Genomic DNA, 22,573 nt, shown 5'->3' on the forward strand with positions numbered 1-22,573 from the left:
GTTGAAATTTTGTTTTTCAATTTGCTTTGCTTTAAGAAAAATCCAGTTGTTGTTCTTATAAAAAATAACATTTTCATTGTAAAGAATTTAAGCAATGCAACACACACACACACACACACACACACACACACACACACACACACGGAAAACATTTTAAACCCCTTAAAACCCACCATCTAAAATAACAATTATTAACATTTGGTTATACACACACACACACACACACACACACACACACACACACACACGGAAAACATTTTAAACCCCTTAAAACCCACCATCTAAAATAACAATTATTAACATTTGGTTAACATCATTCTAAATCTTTCCATGCTTTTATACAAATAGAATGATAGATAAATTGGTGTGTTAATGGATATACCTAATTTTTAAAAATAGTATCATAATATATGTGTTATTTAAAAGTTAAAAAGTATTGCATTCAAGCTTAGTTAAATTTAACAGAATTTTTAAAAACTAAAAGAAAAGCTGGACATCAAATAAGGGTTTATTCACTACAAGAGTTATCATTATTTTAAATATAAATTTAAGGTTAGAAAAAATGGTTTTGATATTATGTTATTCTTATTGTTGTTTTCAAAAAACATATTTTAAGTTAAAATCAATTGACCTTGATGTGGAAGATCAGGATATTGGCTCACTCATCCTATCTTTCATAACCCCTTCCCATGGGGCCAATATTTCTTAGTCATAGTATTTTACATTGTTAATCTGTATAACATGTATATGCTCCAAAACAATAACTCATTCAAGTGTTCATTATTAATTCTGTATTTAAATGGATTCAATGATCATCACACATCCTTTTACCAAGACTTCTCAATTCTTAAAATCTTAATTTTGCCCTATTTCTTAATTGGCTGAATTTCACTTTCAAGTATTTCTCTTTTCTATGACTTCTTTTATATTTGTGGGAACTGTCCAGTACCTTTATTTTTGAATGACATCCTGGCTGGGTATACTATTCTTGGATCACACTTTTGTCCTTTCAGAACTCTGTAGACAATGCTCCGCTTCTTCTGTCTCTGAATGTTGCTGTTGAGATATCTGAGGAAAGCCTGACTTTTTTTCTTGTAGGCGATGTGCTTTTTTTCTGCCTGGATGTCTGAATTTCAATTAATTAACTAAAATATGTCTCAGGGTTAAATATTTTGTATCAAATATTTGACCTTTCAAGCTAGAGATTAACTCATCATTTTAGAGGAACTTCTGTACATATATATATATATATTTTTTTTTAATAAATGTATTTATTTTATTTATTTCTTTTTGGCTGTGTTGGGTCTTTGTTGCTGCACACGGGCTTTCTCTAGTTGTGGCCAGCAGGGGCCACTCTTCGTTGTGGTGCACAGGCTTCTCATTGCAGTGGCTTCTCTTGTTGCGGAGCACAGGCTCTAGGCACCTGGGCTTCAACAGTTGTGGCACGTATGCTCAGCAGTTGTGGTTTGCGGGCTTAGTTGCTCTGTGGCATGTGGGATCTTCCTGGACCAGGACTTGAACCCGTGTCCCTGCATTGGCAGGCGGATTCTTAACCACTGTGCCACCAGGGAAGCCCTGTACTAACATTTTTGAATACTTCTTCTGTTCAATTTAAGAGTTCTCAACTCCAGGGACACCAACAAACTCTGTCTTCCATATCTAGTAGCTTCTCTCTGATTGTTTTAATCTCTTAGTGTTTTTCACTTCCCTTTATTGTGATTATTTCAAGCCTTTTTCCACATCAATAATTCAACCTCCAGCCACGTCTATTCTGTTCCTTGCTGTTTTGATGTATTTATTAGTTCTTTAATGACATTGTTTTGGTCTTCACTTTATCAGATGTGCAATTTCCCTATTCATCTCTTTCAGCTGTTTTATTATCTCATTTTTGAATTTCATCTACTGAGATCATTTTCTTTTTAGGTTATTCTAGTGCTCAAAGCACTTGGGGTGAATTTTTTCTGTTTCTCTACTTGCCTCCTGATTTCCTTCCCACTTGACCTGAAACTGGTTTGCTTTTCCTAATGAACAGCAACTTGAGGCTGTTATTTTATGCTGTATGCACTTTTTCTATGACTTATAAGCTTGTCTGAAGGAGGGGAGGGAGAAGAACTCAGGGAAGGTGAGGTGCAGTCTTTGTTAGAATAAACTTCTGCAATCACTTCTGACATTTTAAGTGTCTATTCCAGAATTCACTCTCCTATGGGAAAGAGCCTCCTCCGATTCAGGATGCTTTCCTGGAGTCTTCACTGCTACCTAAAGACTTAGTCTATTCTTCACTTCTCACTCCACCTTCATCTCCCCAGTAGCTATTTTCACTTTTCCAGAGAGAAGAGATAAAAGATAAGGAAACCACTTAATTTTCTTCTCTCTTGGAATACATGCTCATATGTATGTGTTATTTTCCAGGATTTTGTGGACCTAACAGTATGAGTTTTGATGGAATGGAGGCAGGATTGGAAGCCGTGACATGCTTGTTCCAGACCAGATCTTCTATTTCTTTCCTTGACTGCTGCTTATTGACATTTAAGATACTGAGCTGTAACCCTTTGCTTGCTGTGGATGAAATTTTAACTTTTAAAACTTTCTTGGGTATTGGTGGAAACAGAGTCTATGAGAGCTTTATTCCGTTATCTTAACTGAGAAATACAATAATTTTTAATGTATATATATCCTTTTTTCTGATTATAAAATTTATGTATCTGTATATATATCATTCATCATGTTGTCTACCTTAAACTAATACAATGTTTTAATTATATTTCAATAAAACTGGGGGGAAAACCTGGGAAAAATAAAAGTTATGTATCCTTCCTATAAAAATTCAAACCATACAGAAGCATAGAAAGTAAAAAATGAAAGTGCCTTATAATTGTCAGCTAAAAATTGTTGCTCATCATGTCACCCTACAAGAATGAAGTTACTAGCCACTGCAGTCTTTGATCTTCAACACCCCCTGAAAGGAGTTCAGGGTGGAGATCAGGAATGAGGCACTCTGAGCTTGAAAAAACTGGCAGAACAGGCCTCCAGATAGATATTTTCAGGAGGAGATTTTAGGAGCCCAATTTCTTGCATCTTCTCATATCCAGGAAAGCACTGAAATCATTAACAGAAACATCTGCTCCTCCTGACTAGCAGCTACCTTCTTGTCACTAGCAGCAACCCTCTGCCAAAATGTGTGTTTGACTGCATGCATCCCCCTTCACCTAAATTACATATATACTCACCTCCCCCTTACCTCTTCGGAGCAGTTCCTCAGAGCTATCTGAGAGGCTGCATCCGGGGCTATAGGGCTCACTTTTCCCCAAATAAAACTTAACTCACAACTCTCATGTTGTGCTTTTTTTTTCAGTCACATAATACAGCCCCAAGAATATCACTCTTAACAGTTCCCTGATCTTTTCGTATATTTATTTTCTTTCTTTTTGCTTGTCAGTTCTTCGGCCTTTCAGTCAAAATCACTAGAAACACGTGAATATATAGATTAAAAAACAGCTGTTTTAATGTAGGTTTTCCATACCATAAAATTCACCGCTTTCATGTGTACAACCCAATGATTTTTGGTAACTATAGAGTGGTACAACCATCACCACAACACATGTACTTCTTGCAAAAATACAGTTACTAGCTCTTCCTTTACAATATATCGAAAACATTTTTCGTGTCACTATATACAAATTTACCTTATCCTTTATAAAATCTGCTTCACAATATTCCATTGTATAGTGGATACACTTTAATTCACTTAACATATTCTCCATTTAAACAATTTCAAGGCTTCCCTGGTGGCGCAGTGGTTGAGAGTCCGCCTGCCGATGCAGGGGACACGGGTTCGTGCCCCGGTCTGGGAAGATCCCACATGCCGCGGAGCGGCTGGGCCCGTGAGCCACGGCCGCTGAGCCTGCGCGTCCGGAGCCTGCGCTCCGCAACGGGAGAGGCCACAACAGTGAGAGGCCCACGTACCGCAATAAAAAAAAAAAAAAAAAAAAAAAAAAAATTTCAATGTTTTTCCGAAAAAACAATTTTGAGCAGGGAACTAAAATGGTGAAAGTGGATTGAGATAATGAATCTGGAAGCAAATGAAAAAGGGTAAAATGGTGGATGAGAGCTTCCTGCAATAACCCAGCTCTAAGATTAGACCAGGAAGTGGCAGTGGCTTTCTCCATCACTCTTGCATCCATCAGATGCTCTTGTCAGTCTGGAAGCTCTGCCATTTCTAAAAAACAGGTAGCTTTCCTGTCTACCTTAGCTCATAACAGTCCTTCTCCCTCATTTCATCTTTGCCTGTTGAAGTCCTATCTTTCCTTCATGATAGAGAATACCACACTGCCATGATTAACCCTGGAAATTATCCCTCCCCTTCAATTTCTGATAGAGAGCTGAGTCCTTCCTTCTTTTCTTCCTTCCACAAAGTACTTTTCTTCCAAAGGCAGTGCAATGCAGAGGTTAAGAGCAAAGACTTTGGATCCACCGATTTACTCTCTGTGAACTTGTTTCCTAACCCAAATGCTCAGTGCCTCAGTGTCCTGACCCATAAAATGGGGAGAAGTGTATTCGGCGTTGTTACGAGGATTAAATCAGATACCAGATGTAAAGCGCTTAGAATAGTGTTTGATGCGTAGGAAGCGCTGAATAAATGTTGGCTTGCATTTGATTCCTGCTGGCGGTCTGTTCGCTAGGGTAACACTCCAGGACAGACCCCCGTCCGCGCAGCTGCCCATGCGGAGCTGTGGAGGATGCGGCCCATCCCCTCCCGCGCCAGGCCCACGAGAGGGGAGCGCGGTCATGTGATTGAGTCAAGATGGCGTCGTCCAGCTCCCTGTGGCTCTTGGCTCTCGCTTTCCTGCCGGGGTCCTGCGCTTCCCTGGCGCTGGGGCATCTTGACCCGCCGGCCCCGCTGCCTCTGGTGATCTGGCATGGGATGGGTAAGTGAAGGAGGGAGAGAGAAGAGAGTCAAAAGGTTTTGGCGACTCTTTCCCTCTCCAAACCTGTGTTCGCGACTGCAAAGTGCAAGTGTGGAGGGCGAGGACCGTGGTCACACAGCACCCGGCTGTCCCCACGGTTTAGGATTTGGGGGTTACTCTGCATTGGAAAGGGAGATGCGGAAGGAGCTGTCTTTTGGTGAGCGCTCACAGAGTGCTGTGCACTGCGGTAGGATTTTACGTGGTGTCCTGGTTTAATCCCCATGGCAGTGGCGTCCGGGTGCAGCATCAGACACTTGCTCGGGGAAGGCTGGGCTGTGGCTGCATGACCGGGGCATCCATCCTTTTGTTCATTCACACATTGAAGAGATTTGTTTGGCACCAGTAGTTCATTTATACATTTGACACATAGTTATTGAATACCTGCTGGATGCTGAGGATACAGCAGTGAAAGAAATAGACTAAATTCTTTGCTCTTTTAGAACTTTCCAGTGGGAGAGACAGACTATAATATAATATAATATAATAATATAATGTAATATAATATGTCAAATGGTGATACGTGCAATGGAGAAAAATAAAGCAGAGAGGGGGATAGAGACTGCAAGTGGGGGCTTGCAGTTTTATAGAGCAAGGTCAGGAAAGGATTCACTGAGAAGGTGACACCTGAGCAAAGACCTGAAGTCGATGAGGGAAGATGCTATGTGAATATCTGGTGGAAGGAACAGCAGATGCAAAGGCCATGAGGCAAAAGTATGTCAGGTATGGTGGTATGTTCAAGGAACAGCATTCAGGTCATTGTAGCTGGAAGAAAATAGGCGTTTAGTGAGCAAGAAGAAAATAGGTGTTTAGTTCAGGGATGGGAGGAGGATGGGGGTGGCCTGCTGATGTTGTTGGGCCTACTAAGGCTACTGTAGGAACTTTGGCTAGAATGAGATGGGACGTTCTTGTGGGTTTTTTTTTTTTTTTTTTTTTTTTTTTTTTTTTTTTTTTGTGTGTGTGTGGCATGCGGGCCTTCCTCTGTTGTGGCTTTTCCCGTTGCGGAGCACAGGCTCCGGACGCGCAGGCTCAGCGGCCATGGCTCACGGGCCCAGCCGCTCTGCGGCATGTGGGATCCTCCCAGACCGGGGCGCGAACCCGGTTCCCCTGCATCGGCAGGCGGACGCGCAACCACTGCGCCACCAGGGAAGCCCCTCTTGTGGGTTTTGAGCAGATGAGTGACATGATCTGATTTGCACTTTAAAAGCACTCTAGTTGCTATATTGAGAATGGATTGTAGGGGCTCGTGGACCTTTGCAAGGAGAAAAGTTAGGAAGTTTTTGCAGTAATCTAAACAAGAGGTGATGGTGACTTGAAACAGTTTAGGAATAGAGGAGATGTTGAGAAGTGGTCAAAGTTTGGATATAGTTTGAAGATGGAACCAATGGGATTTGCTAACAGGTTAGATGTGGGATGAGAAAGGAATCAAGGATGATTCCACGGGTTTTGGCCTGGACAGTGAGAAGGATGATGTTGTCATTTTACCAAAATGGGGAAGCCTGTAGGGGGAGCAAATTTGGGATGAAAACCAAGAGTCCGCTTTTGGACTTATTAAATTTGAGTTGTTTGTTACACATCCAGGAGATGTAAAGGCATTTGGAGTGTGGAGTCCAAGACAGATACAGGCTGGAGATTAAAGTTGGGAGCCTTTGGCATATGGCTGGTATTTAAAGCCATGGAACTGGGCGAGATCACCTAGGGAGTGAGTGTACACAGAGGAGGGAAGAGGTCTAAAGACCAAGACCTGAGGCAGTCCCAGCATTTGGAGGTTGAGGAGATGGGGAGGAATTAGCAAAGGAGGCAGTGATGGAACGACTAGGGAGGCAGTAGAGTCAGGAGAGGGCAGAGTCCTGGAAGCCACATGAAAATGTTTCAAGGGGAAGGGAGTAAAAAACTGTGAGATGTTGATGACAGGTCAAATAAGGTGAGGGCTGAGAATTGGTTATTGGATTTAGGAATAGGAAGATCACTAATGACCTTGACAAAAGCACTTTTAGGGGAGTGGTGAGAGTGAGAGCCTTTTTGAAATGGCTTAAAGAAAAATGTTCAGAGAGAAATTAGAGTCAGTAAATAGAGACAGTTCTTTCAAGGCTCTGTGCCAGGGCCTGGGGCTGCTACAGTGGAGTTAAAGGAGAACAGGGGAGCTCCGTGCTGTCCCAGAACACAGTCAGTCTGTATGGGAGGCAGTTAAGTAACCCACGATTACAGTTGAGTGCAAGAAATCAAAGATGCTTGAGGCCTTTTCCTTCTTTAAAAACAAATTCTTAAACTTATTCTCAGGTTGAAAATGGGATGATTAAGTTCAAAATGGAAAATGATCTCAGCCCAGTTCTCCCACTCAGCGGCCACTTTGCTTCCTATTCTTAGTTCTGGTTTCTTGAAACAGGAAAAAAAAAAAAAAAAGCAAAATGTAAGTTCAAGGCCAGCACTTACACGAACGGCAAGAGTTAGCACCTCCTTAAATTTTGTGTCCTAGGAGCTTTACTTGTCTTACTGGAGTCCTGGCCCTAAAGAGAAATCAGATTCCAAAGTGCTTTTGAGTCTATTAACCTCAAATGTTCTAGATGATAAGGGAATCTGCACCCCTGCTTATTTTCAGTTGTGAATTTGGTGTCCCCGTTATATTGTGCGGGCTTTTGATAAACATGAGCTGAGCAAAAAATGTTGTTCTCTCTTTTTGTTGTTGCTGAGGTGGAATGCATATAACATACAATTAACCATGTTAAAGTATACAATTCAGTGACACTTGGTGTATTCACATTGTGCAATCACCATTTCTCTCTAGTTTCAAAACTTTTTCATCACCCACCCCAGAAAATACCTGTACCCATTAAGGAATCACTCTTCAGCCCCCACTTTCCATCATCCCCAGGAAATGTTCAGTCTGCTTTCTGTTTCAATGGATTTGCCTATTCTGGATGTATCATATAAAAGGAATTATACAATATGTTACCTTTTGTCTCTGGCTTATTTCACTTATAATAATGTTTTCAAGGTTCATCCACGTTGTAGCATGTGTCAATACTGTGTTCCTTTTTATGGTGGAATAATATTTTATTGTATATATGTACCACAATTGTTTATCCAGTCACCCATTGATGGACATTTGGGTGTTTTCCACCTTTTAGCTATTACAAATAATGCTGCTTTAAACAGTCTTCTACAAATCTCTGTAGGGACATACATTTTCACATCTCTTGGGTATGTATCCAGAAGTGAAATTGATGTGTCATATGGTCATTGTATGTTTACATTTTTGAGGAACCATCAAATTGTTTTCATGGTGGCTGCACCATATTACATTTCCACCAGCAATGTAAAGAGTTCCAATTTCTCCCTATCTTTGCCAACACTTGTTATTTTCCATTTTTAAATGAATTAATTTTTTTAAAAATTAAAGCCATCCTGGTAGTTGTGCAATGATATCTCATTGTGATTTTGATTTGCATTTCCTTAATGACCACTGGTGTTGAACATATTTTCACGTGCTTGTTGGCCATTTGTATATCTTCTTTGGAGAGATGTCTATGTTTTGCAAATATTTTCTCCCGTTCTGTATGTTGTCTTTTCACATTTTCATTAATGCCTTTAAAGCACAGAAGTTTTTTTAAAAAAATAATTTTTTTTTACTCATGAGTTTCCACGATTGCCTTTGTTGTCTAGGAGACAGCTGTTGTAATCCCTTAAGCATGGGCGCTATTAAAAAAATGGTCGAGAAGAAAATACCTGGAATTTACGTCTTGTCTTTAGAGATTGGGAAGACCCTGGTAGAGGTGAGGCCCCTCACGGCTGTTCCTTTGAAGGTTTGCTGACTGATTTCATAGGATATACTATTAAGATGCTTAACCTTGTATTTTTAACAGTAGATCATACAGTGATACTTTAGTTCTTGAGTGGCTTCTGTGAGGGTACCAACTTAAACAAGTTTGCTCTTAGAGAAGGTGTCAGTGATAGTTTTCAGCCCCATCCTTTCACTTCTCGTGGCTCTTCTTTTAGGATGTGGAGAACAGCTTCTTTTTGAATGTCAACTCCCAAGTAACAACAGTGTGTCAGATTCTTGCTAAGGATCCTAAATTGCAGCAAGGCTACAATGCTATGGGATTCTTCCAGGGAGGCCAATTTCTGAGGGCAGTGGCTCAGAGATGCTCATCACCTCCTATGATCAATCTCATCTCAGTTGGGGGACAAATCAAGGTGTTTATGGACTCCCTCAGTGCCCAGGAGAGAGCTCTCACATCTGTGACTTGATCAGAAAAACACTGAGCCTATAACAAAGGTACAATATTCTGGTGCAAGCAGAATATTGGCACGACCCCATAAAAGGATCCTAAATTGCAGCAAGGCTACAATGCTATGGGATTCTCCCAGGGAGGCCAATTTCTGTAAGTCCCTTTTTGTTATATCACTTACATGGAACTGATTTTTTTCCCTTTGATTCAGATAGATCTACCCATTCAGTTCTTTTGGAATCTTCACCTATTTTGGAAGGGAAACTCTTCGAAAATATCCCCATGGAAGAAGTTCTATGGAGCTTAACTTATTTTCTGTGAAGGAATAAAGATTTGTTTGGCGGTATCAGAGGAAAGTCCTGAAACTTTGTGGCTTTGGGGAGCCACAGAGGATTAAGTAGCTTAATCTGGGAAGTTAATTGTTGATGATACATTTCCATCTGACAGTGGAACTGATAATCCTTTTTTTTCTCCAGGAGGGCAGTGGCTCAGAGATGCCCATCACCTCCTATGATCAATCTCATATCAGTTGGGGGACAACATCAAGGTAACTTTGTCCCCTTTGTCTAAAAAATTCTAGCAGCTCTATTTGTACAAGAAGTCAGCCATCCTTGCAAAAGTCCTGTTTTTCTAATTTATAACAAATTAGCCAGGAGAGATGACGAAATAGGATTCCAGAGGCCTGGAACACAGGTGAATCATTAGGTTACCACCTACTTCTCTCTAATTTAATTGACGTGATTTCATGGAGGTGAGATGGTTGCAGCCACATAGCAGGTGGTGGTTTAGGAGTTAGGAAAGTCCAACAACCTTTCCTTTTTTTTTTTTTCTTTAAAAAATTTATTTATTTATTTATTTGTTTGTTTTTGGCTGCATTGGGTCTTCGTTGCTGTGTGCGGGCTTTTCTCTAGTTGCGGCGAGCAGGGCTACTCTTTGTTGCAGTGCACAGGTTCCTCATTGCGGCGGCTTCTCTTGTTGCGGAGCACGGGCTCTAGGCGCGTGGGCTTCAGTAGTTGTGACACGCGGTCTCAGTAGTTGTGGCTCGCAGGCTCTAGAGCGCAGGCTCAGTAGTTGTGGCACACGGGCTTAGTTGCTCCACGGCATGTGGGGTCCTCCCGGACCAGGGCTCAAACCCGTGTCCCCTGCGCTGGCAGGCGGATTCTTAACCACCGTGCCACCAGGGAAGTCCCCCAACAACCTTTCCTGTTTTCTGACATGGGTGATGTCCTACTGAATTTAGACTTAGGCAAAGAATAGTGTCTAGGCTTTTTGTTAATTTTATAATTAACAGTAGAGATTAAATCTTTCAAAAAACAACAGGTTTGCTATTTAGACAGAATTATTTACTTTTGGGGGAAGATGTGTCTTTGGGATAGAACGTTATCTCTGTTCTGATGGATATAGCTGTTAGTTGGTAGGGTGTAGGGACAGACGGATTCTCCTTATAATCAGGAAACTGGCTTCACCCAATTAACAGTTACTGATGGGCAAGTAATGCGGTATCGTAGGTCTGTTTCACAGATGAGGGAAACTAAAATAAGACCCTGCCCATCTTGTGGGAATTTTTCAGAGGATGAAATGAAATAATAGGTAGGAAAATACTTTTTTAAAGTACACGTATTATTTAAATGTAAGTTGGTAGGAACAGCTTTATCATTCATTCATTGATTCTACAAATATTTATTAAAAACCTAGAAGCAAGACAGACACGGTTTCTGCCTTCATGAAACTTCCATTCTAGTGGGGGGGGAGAATAGACATGAAATAGGTAAACAAATAAAATAAATACAGATAGTGGTTAACTATGATAAAGAAAAAAAAAATAGGATAATAGGAAGAATGGTGGTTGTATTGGTGAAAGGTGTGGGCTCTGGAGCCAAAATGCCTGTGTTCATATCCTGGCTCCATCACTTACTGTCTAACCTTGGACAAGGTATCTAACCTCTCTGTTTGAAAGTTTCCTTTAAAAAAGAAAAAAAAGTTTCCTATCTGTAATATGGTATAAATGATTCTACTCTACAGGGTGGTTGTGAGGATTAAATTAATTATTGCCAATATATGCTTAGAACTGGTATGTCTGGTATCCCCCAAAATGTTATTAATGAGGATGATGAGGATGCAAGTATAATTGGGGGAGGGGAAGGAACTGGGGTTGGGCACTCCTTGAGTTAGGGCACTCAGATATGACTTCTCTAAACCAAGACCCAAGAGATGAGAATGAGGCCAGCCATTGAAGCAGTAAGAGAAGTACATACTCCAGAGAGAAGCAGATGCAAAGGTCCTGAGGCAGAAAAGTGTGTGGGAACACCAGGAGGAAGCTGGTTATAGTATTAATTCTCAAAACTTTATTTTCTTGAGGAATAAATGAACAAGATCAGGGTCTAGTTCTGGTTTTTGTTTCTTGCAATGCCCTGCACATAGTAGATATTCAGTACATGACTACTGAAGGCATGGATGTTTGTCTTCTACTACTATAGGTGTTTTTGGACTCCCTCGGTGCCCAGGAGAGAGCTCTCACATCTGTGACTTGATCAGAAAAACACTGAATGCTGGAGCTTACAACAAAGCTATACAAGAACGGTATGTATGGTTAGCTGAAAAGGATACAGAACTGTCACTAATGAAAATATCATGCTGACTTTCATGCTAACCGTGATTCTAGGAGTAGTTGCTAGTGATTTTCAAATGAGATATTTATTGTAAATATGTCTATACTACCTGCTTCATTTTATTGTAAACCTAAAACTGCTCTAATATTAATTTAAAGGAAGGAAAGACATTTTTCTATAAAAGAAGAATGTAATTACAACAATATATATATATTTTTTTACTTTTCGGCCATGCCGCGAGGCGTGTGGGATCTTAGTTCCCCAACCAGGGATCGAACCCTGGTCCCCAGCAGTGGAAGTGCAGTCTTAACCGCTGGACCACTAGGGAAGTCCCCACAACAATACATTTTCATCTGTTAAAAAAAAAAAAAAAAGCCTTTAGAAAGTAGTAAGCCCAAGGAATTGCTGTTAATATTTGGAGGACAGATTCTTTCTGTTGTCAGCAGTGAGGGGTTAGCCTCCTACGTCAGTGTCCTTAGCTACCTGTGTTTGGGTATTTAAAAATATACAGAATCACTTTCAGAGTGTGTTCTCCTTCAGTTGTTTCCAAACTTAAATTATACATCAGACCCCCTGGGAATTCATTAAAAATGAATTCCAGGGCTCCATCCCTAGAAATTTGAATTCAGTAGGTCTGGAGTATTCTGGTTGATAACTGAGATTTGGGATCAACTAGTATGGTTTTGGTATCTACCCTATGGGTCTTCCAAGTGTATGATTCTTGTTTGATAGCAGCTCTTCAATACAACACTTCCTTGAAGGCCTGTCCAAGGTACAGCCTTGTGAATGACTGGCCTGTAGAAAAGACCTGCAGCTAGCTCTCTTTTCCTTTCCTACCCATTGGCTGGCTACACGTGTAGCCACAAAGCTGTCTTGGGTCAACAGTGCCACCTGATGGTCAGTGAAGGAAACTAAGAGACTTTATATCTCTACCTCCTACCCACTCAGGCAACTGAGTGGGTAACCACTGCTAAGCTTTACCCCTTCCCTGGTTTGACTAGTCACAGCTTGGTTATTTATGTCCAAATATTCTCTGTTCTCATGGGTATGTATGATCTGTTTAATCTACACTGTTCTTTATTCTTTACTCTTTATTCTTCTAACTATTGCCCAGATGCCTCAGAAAGAATCCACCCTCTTCTTTCTTTGTGTTTCCTTCTTTGGTGAACCAAACACAATTGGAATTATTATTGACTGTAGAGGAGCAGTCAGCTGGGGGGTGGGGGGACAGTGACACCTAAGTACTGATTAAAAGTGGTACATGGATGTGTTTATCTTCACTTCCTTATTAACCTTTAATAAACTGGTAGCAAAAGAATAGAAAGTGATAAACCCACAAGGGCAAAGAGAACAGGAAAGGAGAGACGAGATAATAAAAGACGTCAACATTCTTTTTGAAAGACAGAAAGCAAATTAATGAGTGATAACTGTTTTAGCAGAGCAGAAAATTCTGAAACCTTTATGTCTGTGGAGAGATACACTGACAAGAAGGAACCAGCTTCACTTTTTACAGTCCCAGAAAGACTCAGGAATTAGATGCCTAAGATACCTTGCAAGGTAGAGTAAGTGCATGGGACTTTTTGTTGAAAATCTATATAAACAATGATCAGACTCCTTGGTTCCCTGAAATGCACGTCCGAGTGACTGCTCCTCCCTCACCGTGACAAGAGAAGCCAAATTTATTTTCTGGAGCAGTTTGACTAAAGAAGTACCAGGGGAACTCCCCGGTGGTCCAGTGGTTAGGACTCCATGCTTCCACTGCAGGGGGCATGGGTTTGATCCCTGGTCGGAGAACTAAGACCCCGAATGCAGTGTCACGTGGCCAAAAAACAAAAAAATTAATTAAAAAAAAAAATAGTACCAGACTTCGACATAACAGGCACCTGACTGTGGTAAGACACCATACTGAAAACCCACCCCGTCCCGTTCTGCTCCTAGAATGATAGCAGCCAGGCTTATTACCTGCTAGGTAGAAGTTTGACGGATCCCCCTCTGAAAAAACTGATTGGTCCCAGAGAAAAGACCTACAGGTTCATGTTTTGGAATCCTTCAACAAGTTAGGTCTCCTCCTGACTACCACGTAGTCAAGCCACCAGTAGATAAGCTCTGTTCTTGCATGAAGAACTTCCAGTCAGCTTCTTTATATATGAACAGTGAGCCAAGGACCCCAGTCAGACATCTGGGGAAAGCTTCCAAAATGAAAGACCAGAACAAGCAAAAAGTAAAAAGGAACTTGGAAGAAACAGATGGCAATTCAAGGAGCTGAAGAAAACCTTAAAAAAAAAAAAAGCCTGTATTATTATCTTAAAAGATAAGAGATCATCCATGATGCTAGAAGAGAATGCAGATAAAACCAATCGTCAGAGAGAAAGATCCTGGAAGTTAAAAATAAGATAACCAAAACAAAAATGTGTTAGCGGTATGGGAATATAAAGTTGAGGAAATTTCTTGGAAATTAGAACAAAATCTCAATGAGGTAGAAAAAAGGGGGGAACAGGTAAAATTAGAGAAGCCGTTCAAGAAGTTCAGTACCTGCCTGATCGGAGTTTCAAAAAGAGAACAGAGGAAAAAGTGGATTGGAATTATCAAAGAAGTAATATGAGAACACTTCTCAGAATTATGGGACATGAGTTTCCACATCGAAAGGGCTCACCATGTAGTCAGGGGTGAAAAAAGACCCACATCCAGGTATATTCCCGTGAAGTGTCAGAACACTGGGGGTAAAGAGCAGACCCCCGTGAGGCCGCACACGGACTCCCTGACAGCAAAACTACGAGCTAGAAGGCAGTGGTGCAGTACCTTTGGCTTCCGAGAAAAAATTATTTCCAATGTAGAATTCTCTACTGAACCTGGAAGTAGCAATCAAATGTGAAGGGAAAATAGAGACATCTTCAGACATGTAAAAAGAAAAGACATGGCCTTCCATATTCTCTCTCTCGGGGGTTGTTGGAGAGGCTCAGTGTTACACTGTCCAGCTGTGTGGCCTTGGATGTCCCTGAGCCCACTTCTCCTCACCTCCAGCATGAGGCTAATAGTGCTTTCCTGCAGGGTTGCTGTGAGGATTAGGCCAATGGAGTGTGAAGCTCTCAGGGCAGTGCTCGGCTCATAGTCAGTAGGCAGGGTTGGGCTGGTACCACTAGTGGTGCTGTGTTGAAAATATTTATTCAACTTTAGCTTTCTCTTTCCTTTATTTATAAGTATTGCAGTGGTTGTGTTGTCTCTAAGTTTTAGTCGCACTTAAAATACTTTGTTCATAATTTAATCAAGTACTGAACTATTACTGTTTGCCAGTCCCCATTGTAAGTCTTGCAGATACAGGGGAGAATAAGACAATTAGGGTAACATGGTCTTGTAAATGAGACATTTAGGGTAACATACTCTGTTTACTTGGGGAAAGGGGGTCTCCAAGTAAACAGATGCACGAGATAACAGTGCTAAGCCCGTGGCAGAAAGAAACAGGGTGCAGCAATGGACAGTAATGGAGGAGGTGCCTACTTTGGACAGAACGGTCTTTGAAGAAAAGATATTTAAGCTGGGATCTCAACGACGAGAAGGAGCATAGGAGATGCTAAGAAAAAATGGATCAGGCAGAGGGAACAGAAGGCTCTGGTCCTTGGTCTCTTTGAAGTCTCTTGGTGGCCTGTGCACAGGGGCATGCCCCGGGAGTGCTGACCGAAGTGCAGCTTGGTCACCTTTCTTTCTTTTCCTCCCACAGCCTGGTGCAAGCAGAATACTGGCACGACCCCATAAAGGAGGACATATACCGCAACCACAGCATCTTCTTGGCAGATATTAATCAGGAGAGAGTAAGCACCCAACCCAGGCTACCACAGATGTGCATTCATTTTCCTGTTTGGGGCATTATAAACAGATTAGCAGTGACCGTTTATTCAGAATATCCCAGGCAGAATCCAGGAAACAAGAAGTTCTGTTTTTTGGGAGGCGGTGCTTATGAGATTCAGTTCCTTTTAGGGAGGCTGAAATTCACGTGGCTTTCTTCCTCTTTCCTGGTGTTGAATCAGCAGGGTGAGCTCAGTAGGTGCTGGCTGGCTTACATGGAACTTCAGCTGCTGCCTTACTGAGGGAAGCCTTTCTAGTGGATCCTTTTTGGGTCATATTTTCTCAGAAGAGTAATTTACTTAGAAGAGAGACTGCAGAGGGGACTGAGTGTGTCCCAAAGATGAGCATGCTTTGGGAGATTCTGGTAAACTAGGTGGCTCAGTTTATATTGGGCTTATCTGGAGGTTTAAAACAAACAAAAACAGAATTTGAAGGGGGTGGTGGGAATAGAATAGTATAGCAGAACCACTCGGAGTTTGTAGTTTCTTATTTTGCCTTGGCTTTCTCTGGCTAGAAGCCTTTAACCTATGTGATGGAGGCCTTTGGAGTGCAGTGGCGGATTCATGGTGGCACCAGTATGCCACGGTTGGTGGGAGCATTGTCAGTCAGATAGGATAGTAAGAAAAGGCTGTACCTGGTATATTCTGGGAAGGAAGCTAGAAAAGCAGCCCATACCATGGTGGCCCAGGGTCAGGGAGACCAGAGCACTGAAAGGTTTTAATTCCCCAGCTGTAACCTGATGGTGGTGTCCCTGAGGTACTTACTGTTCGCCTTTTCTCCAGGGTGTCAATGAGTCCTACAAGAAAAACCTGATGGCCCTGAAGAAGTTTGTGATGGTGAAATTCCTCAATGATTCCATTGTGGACCCCGTGGATTCTGAGGTGAGATGCTGCTTAGGCCACAACATGCCAGGAGACCATCAGAGTACATGGCATTAAAACACAGCTGCATGACTTCCCTGGTGGTCCAGGGGTTAAGAATCCGCCTTCCAATGCAAGGGACGCGGGTTTGATCCCTGGTCGGGGAACTAAGATCCCATGTGCCGCAGGGCAACTAAGCCCGCGCACCGCAACTAGAGAGAAGCCTGCACACCGCAACTACTGAGCCCATGCGCCCTGGAGCCCACGTGCCACAACTAGAGAAACCTGCACACTGCAACTAGAGAGAAGCCTGCAAAGAAGAGCCCACGCGCCGCAACAAAGACCGAGTGCGGCTAAACTGAAAAAAGACAAGAAACGAAACAAACGAAAAAAAGCCCACAGCTGCCTGCTGGGAAAAACTGTCAGTCCCTTTCACCCACCTTTGTGTAGAGCAGGGGTTCTGAGGTCTATAAATGGGACACTGAGGGTTGTAGCCCCCCAACCGCCCCCAATTGTGTGCAAACTTAGTTGACCCTTGAAAAACGGGGTTAGGGACGCTGACCCTTCGCACAGTCAAAAATCTACATATAACTTATAGTCGGCCCTCAGCATCCACAGTATTGGAAAAAAATCCACGTATAAGTGGACCAGAGCAGTTCAAACCCATGTTGTTCAAGGGTCAACTGTAGTTGCACCCTCTGAGGAAGGGTCTATAATTTTTATCAGATTTTCAGAGATCCGTGATCCAAAAGAGGTTCAGAAGTACGAGTCCAAAGTCTATAAATTCCTGAGGTTCACGTTCAAGGTCTGCCTTGACCTGTCTTCGACCTGTCTTTCCAACCTAATCTTAACTTCATGACCACGTCATATCCTCTCTGATCAAGCCATACTGTACTACGTGAAACGCCCCGGGCCTGGCATGTGCTTTTTCTTTTGTGTGTCTTTGTTCCTTTGTTCATGCTGTTCAGTCTCTAAAACGCCCTTCTCTGGGCTTCTCCGCCTGACAAGCTTCTATTCAGCTGTCAAGGCCAATCTCAAATGTCACTTCCTCCATCCAGGATGCCACCCCTCTCTTCCAAGCAGAATTTGCTACCACCCGCCTGCTTTTTTTTTGGTTGCGCCGCACAGCATGCGTGATCTGAGTTCTCAGACTAGGGATCGAACCCACGCCCCCTGCAGTGGAAGCGCAGAGTGCTAACCACTGCACCGCCAGGGAACTGCCTTTGCTCCCTCTTTTAAAGAATCCTCAGCCTCTGTTCTATCAGCATTCATCCCATTGTGTCAGAGCACCAGGGACTAGCAAACTACACCTGTGGGCCAAATCCAGCCTGCCACATGCATATGTATGGCCCACAAACTAAAAATGGCTTTTATATTTGTACATGGTAGAAAAAAGTCGAAAGAATATTTGATGATGTGAAAATTAAATGAAATTCAAATGTCAATGTCTATAAATAAAGTTTCATTAGAATGCAGCCATATTCATTTCAGAAATATTGCCTGTGGCAGCTTTTGCATTACAATGGCAGCATTTAGTAGCTGCAACCACGTGGCCCTTAAAGCCTAAAATATTTTGTATCTGGTCTTTATGGAAGTTTGCTGACCCCCATGCTGAACAGTTAGTTGTTTCTGTGCATTGGACTAGAGCTTCTTGAAAACAGGGACTGTATACATATTCATCTTTGAATGTTTAGACTTCAGCACAAGGATTTTCACAGAGTAGGTGCTCAATAATTGTAGGAAGCAGCAATTCTGGGGAGTTGGAAAGCTCTTTGGAATGATTAACTCATACCTCAGGACCCACCCTTAGGAAGAGATGACTCAAGACACACGGTTTTCCCTCCTTGCTGCAGTGTTAGGGTGTTCAGTTTGTTGGTAGTCTTAGCTACTAGCCAGTCTTAAACCAGTTTGGCAGTATGCGCCATGTGTCTGATCTGACCTCATTTCTTCCTTCTCTCCTGCAGTGGTTTGGATTTTACAGAAGTGGCCAAGCCAAGGAAACCATTCCCTTACAGGAGAGCACCCTGTACACACAGGTAACTGGGGAAGAGAGGCGCAGCCCTTTTCAGCTCCTGCTCCCGGAAGCTGCTAGGTGCTTTGATGACAGACCTTGTCTTGTACACCCCAGCACAGCAGGTGCTCAAGAGGCGTCTGACTCGTGTCTGATGTGGGCAAGGCTTGTTAGGCTGTTGATTGTTGCACTAGCTTATCAGGCATTGGTTTACCGAAGCCTACATCCTGAAGGTTGAAGGACCTGTACGTCATACGTTTTCAGGCATGTACAAGGGACACATCATCTCTGACTCCTTCCTTCTGATAAACAAGGTTTAGAACCAGCTTCCTTTGCTGAGGTGTAGTCCACTACAAATCCAAGAAGCCCCCACGCGTGACAGAAACATAGAGGGCTGTTACTTTAAAACAATAGATGCGCAAGTCCTGTTTTTAAATCAGGCACTGACACGGGGAGCTTCTCCTGCAGGAGACTGAGAGGAACAGAGCTGTGAATTTTGTTCAGCAGTAGGTCCTGTTTCTCAAGCAGAGGTGGCAGCATTTCACCACCTCCAGTTCTGAGACCTTCCGTACTCTAAGGCTTTTATCTTGGGAGATACTCTCCCCAAAATGCAGAAGTGTTACATCTGAACCACTTGCCTTCTTTCTATTCAGATTCCTCCAAGTAATTTCAGAGGCCAATTGTCATCTCTTGGCTTTTCTCCTGCGTCTGGTGCCCCATCTTGGGTGAGGTAAAAGGACAGGGAAGCTAGGATCTGTTAAAGAGTTTTGGATATTACAACTAAGAACTTGTCATGAAACTCAAACTGATGGTAGCTACGGCAGAAGCAACATTCTGGCACCATCATAACTGCTCATCTTCTCACCCATACTTGTTCTTCAGCACCCCAGCTGGGGGTCATGACATGTTCAGCTGCAGGATATGAAAGTGTCTGAGTTTTGTTATCTAAGGGTTGGATCTGTTGTAAGTTATCTAGCTAATGTTCTCCTGTCTTTGGCTCAGTCCCACTTAACTTGACATTTTGAGGCAGTTCTGTCCATGGCTTGCCCACTCATAGGTGGTCCTCCAGAAGCTTTGGGGAACTTTTCAGAAAGCAGGAATATAAAACTGTATAGAATAACCTCAACTGCACATACATTTTTAATGCTTCGGAAAAAAACTGGAGGGAAGTATCCTTTTTGGCATTTTCAACAATACACCTAAATTTTAATACTCAAAAGAGAAAAGACTGCATTTTGAGAATATATCTCAAGTTAACTTTCCTTACGATTTCACTATGAAGCTTTTCATTAAGCCTCTTGATTAATTATGGCCTTTCTCTCTACAGGACCGCCTGGGGCTAAAGGCAATGGACAACGCAGGACAGCTGGTGTTCCTGGCTCTCGAAGGGGACCATCTTCAACTGTCTGAAGCATGGTTTTATGCCCACATCATACCCTTCCTTGAGTGAAACCCTTGTAGTCTGCACCAGAGCTCAGGGAACCCCTCACACTTCCAAACCAGTTCCCTCCATGCCCAAGCCTGAGCTCAGATCCAGCTAGAAACTAATCCTTCTCTTGTCACCGTCTAACATGCCCTGCTTGGAAAGATCCAAGATAGGAATCTTATCCTTTGCCTCATCCTATCAGCATATGGTGTTGAATGCAAGTTTAATTAGCTAATAACCATGGAGATTGTTTTACAACCCTTTGATGTGGTCAGACCGTTTTAGGAATCAGGAGTTTGCTGCAGGTCGGTGGCAGAACTGTGCCCAGGCCCGGAAGAGACTAAACAAACTAAACCAATGAGATAGAGTCTAAGGCAGACGCCCTTCTCAGGAAAATCTAGCCGCATCTCAAACCAAGAGGCCTGTCCCAAGGCCTAAGGTATTCACATAAATGCTTTCTCAGCTGTGCTGGTGGAGATTTGACCAGTGCTTGGAGAAGTATTGCTTGGATGATGTGTCCACATAATTTCTTGAGGCTGTCCTCCTCTCTTTGAGTGTGTTGCTTTCTGTGGTGTCTTAGCTATTATTAGACAAATTCGGGCAGCCCACCGTCTTGCCTTGGTAGCACTTTATTTTGTCTCCTCAGGTCGTGATGAATTCGTTGCTCTGTCACAAAAGGAGGGAAATAGCACCCAATTGGATTGCTTAAGGGAGGAAGTGTACATATTGCTTAACTTAGATGAGGCAGGGGAGGTTTAAAGAAAAATAGGAGGAGGTAGTTGGTTCTTTCCATTCCATCCTTGATGAACCTGCCCTTTCTAAATATGACTAGTGGTGTGGATTCTAGAGTCACTCTATTGCTGGCATTAGCAAAGAAAGGGAGGAAAAATGCGAAGAGATCAGGCTTTCTAACTTCCATCTCAAAAATTTGAGATTACCGCACACTTCAAACTGCTTCTGATGTGTTCTGTGAAAAGAAGAGTGCTCAAAAAGCTTAGGGAGTATTCCATATCCCTTTTCTCCTCTTGAAGATCAACCCACCTTAGAATATTAAGGACTCTGAAAATTCCTGTTACAGTAAAGAAAACTAACCTTAATCTACCGTTTCCCACGCTATTTGAGCATGGACGTCTAAACCCCCAATCCCTTATCCCATGAAAACCTAGCAACACTTTTTGGAAGATTGTTCTGCAGAATGCCAGTTTGCGGAAATGGGTAGCTATACTTGAGGGAAGCACTTTGTTTGTTAGTGCTGCAAAGTTTACCCTCTGTGATTTTTCTTTCACCTCTCTCAAGACTTTTCAATTAAGAGGATGAAAGGCAAGAAGTGGGGACGTGTGAAAATAATTTTATGAAGTTGTTTAAAATAAAGAGTAGTTTCTTATCCTTGGTGTCATTTTTCTTTTCAAAGTTCTTACATCTCTGTACAGCAAATATCATACATAAATACTAAGCAAGTTTGGTATTAATTTTATTCTATTTTCTGTATAACTTTAAGTACATAAAGGTTCATTTCCGCAGGCCTCAGGAAATGGGTAGAAATCACAGGACAATCTCTCTTCCCACCAAAAAAAGTTGCATATTTTGGTAAAGTGTTTGTCCTAGAGGAAAAACTGAAATTTACATTAGCAATGCTGTGCAAGATTTTTACACAAGACCTAAAACCAGCCTGCAATGGAGATTTTAGTCCTCCGTTCAGGTGCCCAGACAGAAGCCAAAAGCTGTTGAGCATGACAGGGCAAAGGAAGCAATGAAGATGGATGATGGGCACCCAGCATGGAAGGAGAAAGAGAAGCCAGATTCCTGGGAATGGTGTGGTTTTCCTTTTTTTTTCTCTTTTTAAGTCATCTCTGTAGGAAGGTGCTGGGCAGAGGCCCCAGAGAGAGGAAGGGTCCAAGACTCCTTTAGCTGGCCTGGGTGCAGGGCACCACCACAGCAGCTAACACAGGACAACCTACTATCTCAGGTTCGGGCAGATGCAGGATGGAATGCAGAAGAAAAGGAATGCTTACAGGAAATCATTTTGCTTGGAATGCTAGATGGCCAAGCTTCAGCCTTTGGTCCTGTGCAGACCCTTGCCTCACTTGTCAACGGTGAAAATTAGTTTAAGTTAGAAGAACCAACTAGGATCACACCAGCTTCTGCTACCTTCACGCTCATTGTTAGAAAAAGATTAACTTGTGTGAACATTGTGATCTGTTAATTCCTGGGGGCTGCTTTATCCTTCCCCAAAGACTACTTGTTGGTCGAATAACCCCAAAGGCTGAAAGCTAAAACACACCTGTCCTGATGTGCAGTTCCTGAAGAATGGACTGGCTGTAATGGTTGAGCTGATACGGAAAAGCTGCACCTTCCTGCAGAAGATCAAAGACCTGCTATCCCACCCCAAATCTCAGCCTGAGGTATATTTCAGTGAAGGCAGGTAGCTGTGCTTCTCAAGGCAGAGAAGCAGTTTAAGAGCAGAAAGGTAGAGGAAATCTAAAAAAGAACCATCTTGGTACAGATTTATCCCACGGTGTGAGGGAGAGGGCAAAGAACCCAGTGGCACTTCGCTTATCCAGCAATTTCTGTCACTGTGGTGACCAACTTCCGCCCATTCCATACGGTCTTGAACTGCTCAGGGACTGGGAACTCATT

The 22,573-nt window shown here is 42.4% G+C and overlaps 2 protein-coding genes across 2 annotated transcripts in view; one reads left to right on the forward strand and one right to left on the reverse strand.

The window, feature by feature from the left end:
* Positions 1–4,768: 4,768 nt before the first annotated feature.
* Positions 4,769–21,825, forward strand: PPT1 (palmitoyl-protein thioesterase 1). The gene is made up of 10 exons (XM_055082796.1): positions 4,769–4,925; positions 8,625–8,734; positions 8,958–9,045; positions 9,304–9,343; positions 9,667–9,737; positions 11,668–11,770; positions 15,515–15,605; positions 16,422–16,520; positions 18,464–18,535; positions 19,838–21,825. Exons 1-10 carry the CDS (start codon positions 4,802–4,804, stop codon positions 19,958–19,960), a joined length of 921 nt encoding a protein of 306 aa, XP_054938771.1. The 5' UTR covers positions 4,769–4,801; the 3' UTR covers positions 19,961–21,825.
* CAP1 (cyclase associated actin cytoskeleton regulatory protein 1) overlaps positions 21,393–22,573 on the reverse strand; it is a 36,542-nt gene continuing 35,361 nt past the window's right edge. The window contains exon 10 of the mRNA XM_028488035.2: positions 21,393–22,573. Coding sequence (XP_028343836.1) covers positions 22,490–22,573 — 84 coding nt within the window. The 3' untranslated portion in view covers positions 21,393–22,489.

The sequence above is a fragment of the Physeter macrocephalus genome, chromosome 3 (genome assembly GCF_002837175.3).
Source record: "Physeter macrocephalus isolate SW-GA chromosome 3, ASM283717v5, whole genome shotgun sequence".
NCBI classification, from domain to species: Eukaryota; Metazoa; Chordata; class Mammalia; order Artiodactyla; family Physeteridae; genus Physeter; species Physeter macrocephalus.

Excerpts from the sequence above, each read along its gene's own strand:
- PPT1 (XM_055082796.1), top strand. The coding sequence starts at position 4,802 with ATGGCGTCGTCCAGCTCCCTGTGGCTCTTGGCTCTCGCTTTCCTGCCG. Across the intron at positions 9,344-9,666 it reads TCCCAGGGAGGCCAATTTCT|GAGGGCAGTGGCTCAGAGAT; the intron begins GTAAGTCCCTTT and ends TTTTTTCTCCAG. Across the intron at positions 9,738-11,667 it reads AGTTGGGGGACAACATCAAG|GTGTTTTTGGACTCCCTCGG; the intron begins GTAACTTTGTCC and ends CTACTACTATAG.